The sequence below is a fragment of the Calypte anna genome, chromosome 3, assembly GCF_003957555.1.
Source record: "Calypte anna isolate BGI_N300 chromosome 3, bCalAnn1_v1.p, whole genome shotgun sequence".
Lineage (NCBI taxonomy): Eukaryota > Metazoa > Chordata > Aves > Apodiformes > Trochilidae > Calypte > Calypte anna.
The window spans coordinates 30,534,332-30,545,157 of NC_044246.1; the positions used below are offsets into that span (position 1 = coordinate 30,534,332).

The 10,826-nt window shown below is 37.9% G+C and overlaps 1 protein-coding gene across 1 annotated transcript; it reads right to left on the minus strand.

The window, feature by feature from the left end:
* Nucleotides 1–1,101: 1,101 nt before the first annotated feature.
* Nucleotides 1,102–10,825, minus strand: ARMT1 (acidic residue methyltransferase 1). Its single transcript, XM_030446608.1, has 5 exons — nucleotides 10,747–10,825; nucleotides 9,673–9,778; nucleotides 8,872–9,113; nucleotides 7,346–7,511; nucleotides 1,102–6,393 (listed from the first exon to the last, which is right to left on the minus strand). Exons 1-5 carry the CDS (start codon nucleotides 10,794–10,796, stop codon nucleotides 5,626–5,628), a joined length of 1,332 nt encoding a protein of 443 aa, XP_030302468.1. The 5' UTR covers nucleotides 10,797–10,825; the 3' UTR covers nucleotides 1,102–5,625.
* Between the last annotated feature and the right edge of the window lies 1 nt (nucleotide 10,826).

Genomic DNA, 10,826 nt, shown 5'->3' on the forward strand with positions numbered 1-10,826 from the left:
TGAGCCTTGGTCTACTATTTCAGGGAAACTATGTGGCTATCCCCAGCACAGTATTCTGCATGGCAATAGCAGAGGAAGCAGAAAGTCTTTCTCTGCAGGTGCTTAAACTTCAAGGGTGAGAGCCCAGAGTTGTTCCTGTGCCTTGTGTCAGCATTAAGCAGCACTGCACTGACTACCTGGCTTTCTGTACAGCCATTTCCATCCAGGGAATGGGAGGCCTGGATGCCTTCTGCCTCTACCCCATAATCCATTTGCTGAGGTGTCAGGCACTTACCTCTGCATTTGCTAACAAACAGCTCCTCCCTTAAAATTAATCCCCAAGCAAAATACCACAGCTGCAGACAAAACTCAGTGTGAATTGCACACTTGAAGGATGCAGCTAACTGTGTCAGCAGGCCCTTTATCAATTATAGTCACTTAAAAAGCATCAGCCTTACCATGATAGTCTAATAGTAATCAATTAGTTAACATTAAGAGCAAACAAAAAAGACCATAATGTATACCTTGCTAGATCTTACCTTAGCCTACACAGCTCTTAATCTTTTACTTTACTGAAGACTTGGAAAAATTAAGTGGAATCCCAAAAGTTAAAAAATACCTACAGGCATGAAAATTGCTTCAAAAGGGATTCTGAAGGGCTATGATTATTAAATTTACTGAAAAGTGATATAATAAAAGCAGCATACAAGTACTGAGTATGTTTATTCATTGTATATTATCATAATGTGACACTTTATATTTCTTTTCCCGTGGAAACAAAGCCAAATGAGCCAAACCTCAAAAAGAAGTGTAAATAAAACCCCTTCTCACAATGTATCTGCAGAATTCACAACTATAAACCTGAGAAAGAATGTGGATTACTCAATCTATATATATTTATATAAGTGGACTCTACTTTTAGGGTTAACAAAAATATATTTGTATCAGCTAGAATAAAAACTGATACAAGTTCTGAAAACCTGTTTTAGATTTTAAAAAAACACCATACACACAAAAACAACCAAACAAGGAAACAAACTGTCCGTGGTCTACAAAGATTTTTCACCATGTACTTTCTGCCACTGCCCTATTTGAAAGAAATGACAGAACCATTTTAACCAGAACATTTTCACAATTTTATTTTAAAATCCTTAGGCAAGTCTTAGGTGATTTTCAATTTACATTTTTGCATTCAATAAAAATAATCTTAAACATTTGTTCTTTAATTTTGAGTAAACAGAAGGCTTGTAAGCAAACAAACTGTTTAATGAAAAATCCTTACACCTCCATAGAAAATTCCATTTTGGAATTTTGTATTTAAATATATATACTTTTTTCAGATTAAAAACATTTCATGTGGTAATTTTCATGCAACAGAGTGAACATTTCTCCTGTGCTATATGACAGAATACAAGAGATAAATGTGCTTCACATGAAACAAGTAATTAAGTAGTTCAACCATTAATTCAAACACACTATGAATATTAAAGGACTAATTAAGGTTTGTGAGACAACATTTAGGTGTTTAAACCAAATCCATCTGGAAATATTTTAGTCGCAGCAAGTGTAACACAAATAATTCCATTTTTGCTGAGAACATGTAGAACACCTATCATCTTGAGAAGTAATCCAGACAATGACATGGCCAGTTGCACCAATAAGTAATTACCAGAATAATTTAAAGAGATACTCAATGCCTTTTAAGGTTTAGAAATTTGAACAAGAATATTGATACAGTAGCAAGGCACAAACTTTATCAAGACAGGGTAGCGTTAGAGAAGAAGAATGTTTTGTATTACCCATCCCCTACATCTGCATCTTTCAAATCCTCATGGGATAAACAGGTTTTATATATTTTTGTATAAAATTTGTTTCAGAGGAAAAAAGCTCCAGAAATCAAATGAAAATAAATTATTTTAAATTGGCTTTCCTAGACATTGAAATACTATAATTATATATATAGCTGTATAGTTTACTATACTATATTACACTATTTATATGGTATATAAAATAGTGCAATAGAAATTACATTTAACTTTTGCACAAAATTATATAATTTATTTCAGTATTCTTGCAACAGTTTTCAGTCACACAACAAACTTAATTTCCCACAAAAAATTATTTTAAGAATTCTTATATACATATAGATTTATTTCACATATCTTACCTAAGCAAGTATTTAGATAGATGCATGCACTGGCTTTCACTGTCTGTGACCTCACTTTTCCTTTTGTTCCATCACAAATGGAAGTGACAGTTATCACTCAAAAACTCATTTACAAATGCAACTGCTAAAAAGGCAGGACAAAAAACAGAAGTCAAAAGATGTTGGTCTGCAGTGGTCTTCAGAATTACTAAAAATGCCCTTGTTTTTGCCATAAATATTCAAATGAATGGCACATGAAATTATAATCTCAGTACTTTGGATATACAAATATTAGTTCCTGAGTTACACCATACAAGCATTTTGGGCAATCAGTTGTAGAAGATATACAGATTTTTTTCTTGAATATTCAAGAAAAAAAAATAATTGTAACATATGCTATTATAACCTATGCTTTACATTGTGTACCAGTAAGTTTCACCTAACTGCAATAGGCCCATGCTGCAATTTCATGAAACTGTATTACACAACTAACACTGAATATCTACAAAAGCATCTCCTATTTTCAACTAAACTGTAGCTAACCCAACAGCAGAGTACACAATGCCTCATCAGAGCACCCATCTTCACTACTTCTTTGTGGCATAGGAACACGTAACACTGGCACTATAGCACCATGTACTCATTTTTTTATAAACTCAATCCCAAGTTTACAAAAATATAGACAATCAGTCAACTAACAGAAAAGTATGCTGCATGTTCAGCCCTGTCTATAGATAGCACTTTGCAATTACAGCTATAAGAGTCAAGCAATTAAGCAATTGGATGTTACAGCTGTGCATTCCTCACATAACTATAGTTACACTGTCTATTTCTATATAAATGTGTCTTTGTGAGGGGCAACTAGTGAAAAGTTCTCAATAAACTGGAACAGAACTAATAAAAACAGAACTGATAAATAGAACATCTTGTAACACCATTCAAATGTTCATCTAAGAACTACATGCCTTATGGTACTCACATAATCACCACCTTTCTTTCTCACAAGCATTGATGTAACAATCTCCAATGAGATGATTCAGCAATATCAATGAATACTGCTGCATCTCCTGTGTGATTTAGCATTTTGTAGGATTCTATTTATCATAAGTTCAGAATATTTCCACTGATCTGCATTTTGAGTTACTAGAAATAACAATTTGAAAGCAACCTGGGCACTCAGAGACATCTTAACAACCAGTGTAAAATGAAAACAAGCTTCCCTGTGAATGTAACATGCTAGGTGTGTTCTTCAAGTGTGGCCTCAAAAGTTAAAGAATCCTTTTTTTTTCTTGTCTATTCCACACTTTTAAACCTCTCCAGCAAATTAACTCAGCACCTTACAACCTGTCTAAAGATAAAGCAGATTTCTTCCCCAATATCATTCTGCCTCTTCAAACAGGGCAGGACCTTAAATTGCACATATTCCACAACTTCAATCCCCCTGTTCTTGGCTCAAAGTTATTCCTTCCAAGTGCATTTGAAACGAGTTAACAGCACTTTCACAGATGACAAACCTAATGCTCCAGTGCTGATTCACCCTGTCATTTATGCATTGGGTCAAAGCACCAAAGATGGTGCTCTTTCAGCTCTCTTGACTGGATTTCTCATATGTATAGTTTCATCAAGTGCCTAAAGATGACCATGAATTCATCTTTCAGGACTGAGAAGCCAGAGATACAAAGGAGATGAGAATAGTAAACTCAGGTCTCACAAGTAGAACCCTACATACAATATCACATTGCCTCTTGAAATTCCTAGCATCTTAATTTTGGAATACTTGACCGTAACACTTTAAAATATTAATATACATTCAGATACAAGAAAACCAAGAGTCTGTAGCAGTTGGAGCTTATATATCCACAGTATGAACACTGTATGAAATATCCACAGTATGAAATACTGACCCATCTTCCCCCCTCCCACTTTTTTACGCCTGACAAATCTTACCCTTGCCTTAGATTAACCATAAACACAGAAGTCTCTTAATCCACACTCTACCACACTGTCATGCTAATTCCCTTGTCGCAGCACTGCTTCCAGAACACACTCAAATAAGGCCATTTCTGTACCCTCCTTTTCACTGTGTGAGATGCATGAACATGGACAACTTGACTCCTGCTCTCTATAAACAGCCATGCTGGCTACCAGGGATAAGTTCTTCATTTTAGCAGCTCTAGACAAGAGCATAAACCAGTCACAATCTACAAATATTCTTCTAACAAACTGCTGGCTGTCACTGGCATTATACCAGTCCCCTGTCAAAGCCCCTATTTCTAGACACAAAACTACTTTAAGACTTGACAGACACTCTTTTTATTTTCTCCTCTTACAAATGGATAATGCATTTCAGCTTTTATTTCACTTCACCTTGAAAAACCACTAAAATATCCTTGAATTTTCAAAAAAAATTAGTAATCTGAGAGCAGGGTAGAAGAGAAGAAACAGGCATCCAACAGCTCCAGTTAGCAGCAAACTTTATGGCTTATGCTTCTCCAGCATATACTCCTCAGTGCAACTGGGGTTTTATTTCCCCCATAAAAAAAGCATGGCATCCTTCTTATAGAAATAAATACAATTGACAAAGAGAAGTATCATGACGGCAAGAGGCAGTAATGCTTGAACCACAAATACTGCTGGCAGGCCACCTTTAATTCAAATCTGTATTAAATCTAAAATCCAATTAACATAACTGGTTGGGCTGCTTGGTTGGTTCAGTTTTGTGCGGCTTTGGTGTGCTTTTTTTGGTAGAGGTTCTTAGACAAACAATAACTTCCATATTCTTAAAATGACATTGTTCTTTATCCCATTCTCTCCTTCCTACTGAATGGGACAACTAGGCAAACTGGCTAGCAACATCCACTTGTCTTTTAATACTGAAATTTCATTTCCAAAATCTAAACTAATATTTACAAGATATCACCCAAGTATTTGTCCCTTGCATTTGTCCACAAACACAAGAAACCATTAAAAAAAACAATTTCCCTAACAAAATCATGCTAGAAGCCAAGTCTGTTTTCAACAGTTTTAAAATATGATCTTGCAATAGGCTGCAAAGAATCTATCTGGAAGTAATTTGTGCATTTTCTAAAATATTAACTTTCATGCAATGCACGGCATGTGGAGCACAAATTATCCTGAAACAAGTACAAACACACTAGTAGGAGATTAAGGAAATGGTTTCTGAAGCAGATTTTTTAGTTGTTGGCCATAAACTCTCACACCCACTGATGAATATTATTGACAACTAAATGTTCACCTTATACATCTGTTGACATTGAACATTAGGAAAACAAAATATATTGAAATGCAGAGTGATTTATGTATACACAAACTGTAAACTTTTGCACAACATTGAAGTCTTTTGTGGAACAGACCAAACAAATCACTCAGGGGGAAAAAGAAGTGCAAACAAATAAAAGAACCTTTGCTGGAGCCAAGCATGGAACAAGAGAAAGTAAATATTCAGATAATCTTTTTTTAGAAGATCAGGAACCACGTAACTAGAGACCAGCATCAAACTGCACTATCCCATATTTTCCACTTGTCATCCATTCAGGGTCAGAAGCCTGAATTTGTTCACCTTGTCCAGGTTGCAGACCAACCTGAGTATCAGATTTCAGTGTTCTCAAACTACAGAGAGGCGCAGGATGAAACTTGTTCAAGGCTTGATGAAATGGAACACTACATTCCCACTTTTTATCTCCTGTTAGTTTCCTATAGTTTAGATCACCCTTGAACAGAAGCATGTCTGACTTCTGTAGGTCAGCATACAAGTCAGGAGCAACTTCAGCCATACTGGCAAAATCATGTGGCAAAGTCCAAAACATGTGATCATGGTAAACCCAAATTCCCTGTTTCAAATTGCCCTCCCAGTTTATCCCACATCTAGACATCCACAGATGATTACCTGACTGCAGTTGTTTAATAGTCCAGTTAAAATCATGTTTTGTGGTATCTGACACATACCATGGAATACTTTTTCCATGAAAATGGACTTCATTGGCCAGCTTTGTTGATACCAGGAAGTCAGCCAACACAAGATCACACACAAGTTCAAATCCAGCATTATCCAGGATTATGTCAACTCTAAACTTACTTTTTTCTATATTTCTGTTTTTGGCACTTACAAGTAGTGACCAAATTTTTTCCATATCATTCACTAAGATGTAAGGTATCATGTTTTCCAGGGACTGTAAAGGACTGGCTTTCTGAGATGTGTCTTCACCAGCTGAAAAAGAAAGATCACACTTGTTGCCCCACAATGACACCTAGAAGGAGGGAAAAACAAACATATTTGCTAAATCTCATGGTAGTTACATTCTAAACCTCAGATACACTAAGTATTTTGCTTGGCTGCTTTTGTTTTGGGGACATGAGGGCTCCATATCCACATTTTACTCCCAGATTTAATACAATTCATCTTCTTGTACAGAAATCTTATTATAGAACAACACTGTATTTATGCAGGCCTCAGAAATGTGCATCACAAGTGAAAAAGATGGAAATTTTAGATCAACACAAATACACGGATCACAAACCCACAAATATTCTCCATACTGTAATTCCAGAAAGTATCAGTGGGAACATAAAAAAGTAGTAATAAAAGCAGATTTATTTTTAATCACATGCAGCCATGTAAGAACTTGTATTTTAAGTACACGCTAATGAGTTCTCTATAGATTCATCTTCATTTCATCATCAAACACTTGCTGTGCACTGTTGCCAGGTATTTAGCTTGTCATCCTATGACATTTCATATTCTACCCAAAGGCATTCTTTTCCAACAGCAATGCAGTTATAGAGCTTTTAAACCACTTCTGGCCCAGACTAACTTCTAACTTTCCTTCCAAAGAACTCTAAGAATTTTTAGAGAGTAAATAAAATGAACTGGTTAAAAAAATATAGTTAAATAACAAAAAGGCCACCTGGAACTTAACCTAAAGTTTTTAGAGATACTGATTTTGAGGGAGAGTAAGCTGGGTTTTCAAATACACAATGAGGACCAGCAGTATAATGAAAATGTCATATTTCATACAAGTAACCAAAATTTAAGTATTTCCACAGTAGCAGCAATACGGTATGGCTGTCAGGATTTTATCACATTTTTACAAGCAAGAGTTGAATTTTAATTTCCATACAAAGTTCAGATTCTTTACCATCTCAAGTTTTTGTTTGTTATGTAGGAAAGAGATTTTAAATTGTTAAGCATTACTAGTTTACCTGCAATAGCTTAAAAAGTTCTTCTCGAAGTTGCTTTTCATCTAGATCCTTGATGTTTTTGAGAAGTTCCTGAAAGTAAGTGCATAAGGCAATAATAGCCTCTTGGGATTCAAAGAAGTTTTGAGCCTTTCCTTCCTTAAATACGTCAAAGCTGTCAATAGGTGGGCTAAAAATAGGAGAACAAATGTATTAACATACTTGCCATGTTTTCCGTGACAGTAAATCAAACACACCTAAAAGTAAAACCTCAAAGCTCAGCTTTTTTAGGGCATACTATGGACTCTAGTTAGATTTTTCCACTTCTAATTTGTCATGCGAAATTTTCACACAGCTCAGAAATAGCCTGCTATCATGTCACACTGAAACAGACACAATAAAAGACAGAATTTCTAGCAATATACTCTGAAAGTGAGCAAGTGAGCAACCACGCATGCAGCGACAAGTTCAAGTTCTGGTTTCCACACATGAAGAATTAAAGACTGAAACATATAAGGAACTAATGTAGGGAATTGACAGTCCAACTTTAAGCACGTCTGTGTGTGCTGAAGAGTACCTCCCACAACAAAGTCTCTTAGAGTGGTAGCAAGTTATATACACATTTGCATGCACAATTTTTTGCATATAATTGAACTTCCATCCAATCATACACTTAAAAGCAACTAAATAACGGAGATCAAGAAAGTTAAAAGTTTACTCAGGAAAAGTATCTACTCAGTTTTGTAAGTGCAACCCACCAGAGCCATTGCATATTTGCAGTTTTTGCTGTGGGACTTCAAATTACGCAACACACAAGTAGAAACAGAGTCCCATTACTGCGTCTGCCTTTCTCTAATACCAAGGACAAATTCAGTACACATGGAGCCTTCGAATTTTTTTCAGCAGCAGAGGAAACTTAAACTGCTCGTTCCCACCTCATTACATTGTACTGGCACCTCTCCACAGTACCAGCACAAGTTTTTCCTGCAGAGTTATTTTTAGCCAGGATCACCTCCCAAAGTTTGATGCAACACATGGTCTGCAAACGCTGCTGTAACTCGTAAGATGGTGCAGAATGAAAAACGGAGGCTGCAAAAGCTGGGTCCAAGAAACAGTTCTCAAATGGTAACTTCAGAATTTGAGCAGCAAAACAAGTTAGAATGCCCAATAGATGAGTAGCTCTCACGTTGTGTTTTAAAACGCAAATGTGAATTAGCAGATAATCTAAATTATTTAACCTATTAGAAATGCTAAATAACTAATATCTCAATGCATATTAGTCTGCAAGGTCACACTGAACAGTCAAGCTGAAGAGTTTCCATGGAGGTCAAGTCACAAAAGCTGAAGCATAAAAAAAACCTTGTAAGCTTCAAATTCTGCTGAATGGAAGAAAAACTATTAATTTTAAATCTAAGGTGCAAGACAAGGGAAAAAATATATGGTAGAAGCTTAAGATTTTCCTTCATCTTACCAGCTGTCTTCCTTCCTCCTAAAATAAAAACGGGAAAGGATATTTTGCAGAGTAATACATCAAGCTCATAAATGCTTACTTCTGCGCTACTGCTGCGTGAATTCTTCGATACATGTAACACTCTACATATAACCAGGGGGACTGAAACCAACTCGGTTCTCCGTTTCCATTTGATAAATTTCGTTGATAGTCTAGGTACCGGTTCCAAAGTGGAGCATCAGGCAGCTCATCTTCCAGTGGGGTGACTGGTTTGTCTGTTTGCAGCTCATTCCGCAGTTTGGAAAGCAAAGATATCGCTCTCTTCTCTGCTTCAACACCCTTCTGTAATAAGTGGAGAAGAGAAGTTCCTATTCTGTACATATTAACATATGTTAGAGACACATATTAATTTCTAATGAAAGGAAGCAGCTGTAAGTTTTAATTGCTAAATGAGTCCCAGACAAATCAGAGCTTGATTCAGCAAAACAAAGTGAATGAAGCTCATTTTCAGTTTAACATCCTAAAATGAATCATTCATATAATGGGGCATATCTTTTTATACGGGGCTTTTTGCTTATCAGAGAGGAACAGAGTATTGAAACACTGCCACCTTCAGAAGGTGCTACAGTCTACTAAACACTGCATGCACACGAAAATCTGAGAAACCAAAGCAGCTGCAGAACAAATAGAGTGAAGTTTAGACAGACACGTGAATTACAAAACTAAAGAACAGCTACAATAAAAAAGTGATAAAGAAATGAAAAAAAAAAAAAAAAAAAAAAAAAAGACAAGTAATGATTGCAGGAAGAAACCAATAAAAATGAGTCATAGAAGGGGTCTCAAAGGGTCTCAAGGGCTGGAGGAGTGGGGAATCTTGGACAAAACCGGACCTTACTCTTACCTCACCATATTCTTCAAAAAATTCATTTTTATGTCGGTGCAGAGTATCGATAGCTTTTGTGAGGATCCGGGGCAGTTTGTCTTTAATTATGAAATATGCAAAGGATCTAAAAAGGAGAGGATCAACACTTTATTATTGAAATAACTTTTTTTTTTTAATAGATTCTAGGTCTTAACAGTAAACCTATGTACCTTCAAAGAAGTGGACACCAATAGAATACAAACAAAACATGCCAAATTGGTCAGGTACTTAAGTTTACTTTTGTAGAAAAAAATTCATGTCAGTCTTTTCAGGGAAGAAAATTTTTAGCAACCGTCCCTGCCAAAAGAGTGGAAATTGCAGTTAATTTTAAGTGCACTATCAACTGCTCAGGTACCCAGATGCAAAGGCAAGGAAAATTAAGATTTAAACCACAGGTATTTCTTTAAAGCTTAAGCATGTCTTCAACCCACAACAAAACCCACACTCCCCACTATGCCCTTGATTTTACATTTTCCCCAAAAGCTGTTGATAAACCAGAAGAACAAAGCGTGACCAGCTCCTAGGGAATGCACGAAGGATGAGTTTTACTTGACAACTCCTATCCCGGGAGTCGCAACCCCGTCCTCAGGGACTCGGAACTGAACTCGGAACCCGGTAGGAGCGGCCAACCCAAAGAAACCCGGGACAAACAGCCACACATCTGACGCCTTCCTTAGCCCTGGGCCGGTGAGTAACGGGCAGGGACAGCTGCAGCGATAAAGCTGCGGAGAAGCGAGGACGCGCCGACCCGAGGAGGCGCCCGCCTCGGCGGCACGAAACCGCCAGCATCGAGCCCACAGCGCCGCCTCCCGGCCAAGGGGTCGTCAGCCGAGCGGGCCAGTCCGGACCTCGACGCCGGCGCGGCCCCCGCCCGTTCAGTGGGCCGAAAGCCGGCCCCTGGCTCCGCCCGCCGCTAGGCCGGAGAGCGCAACCGGTCAGGCCCCGGAGCTCTGAAACAACGGCGCCCCGGCCGCGGGGACACCACCCGACCCCTCGGCGCCCTCCTGCCCCCCGCCCCGCTGCCGGTAACCAGCGCGCCAAGCCCTGACGGACCCCTTAAACCTGCCCGAGAGGGAGACCGGTAGCGCCGTTACGGCCGCCATCTTGCTCCGCCCCCGCCAGCCGGCGGGCCG

Coding starts and splice junctions, on each gene's coding strand:
- ARMT1 (XM_030446608.1), bottom strand. CDS start 10,796: ATGGCGGCCGTAACGGCGCTACCGGTCTCCCTCTCGGGCAGGTTTAAG. Junction 9,779..10,746: donor CTCTCGGGCAGGTTTAAGGG/GTCCGTCAGGGC, acceptor TCTCCTTTTTAG/ATCCTTTGCATATTTCATAA. Junction 6,394..7,345: donor AACTTTTTAAGCTATTGCAG/GTAAACTAGTAA, acceptor CCCTCCTTCTAG/GTGTCATTGTGGGGCAACAA.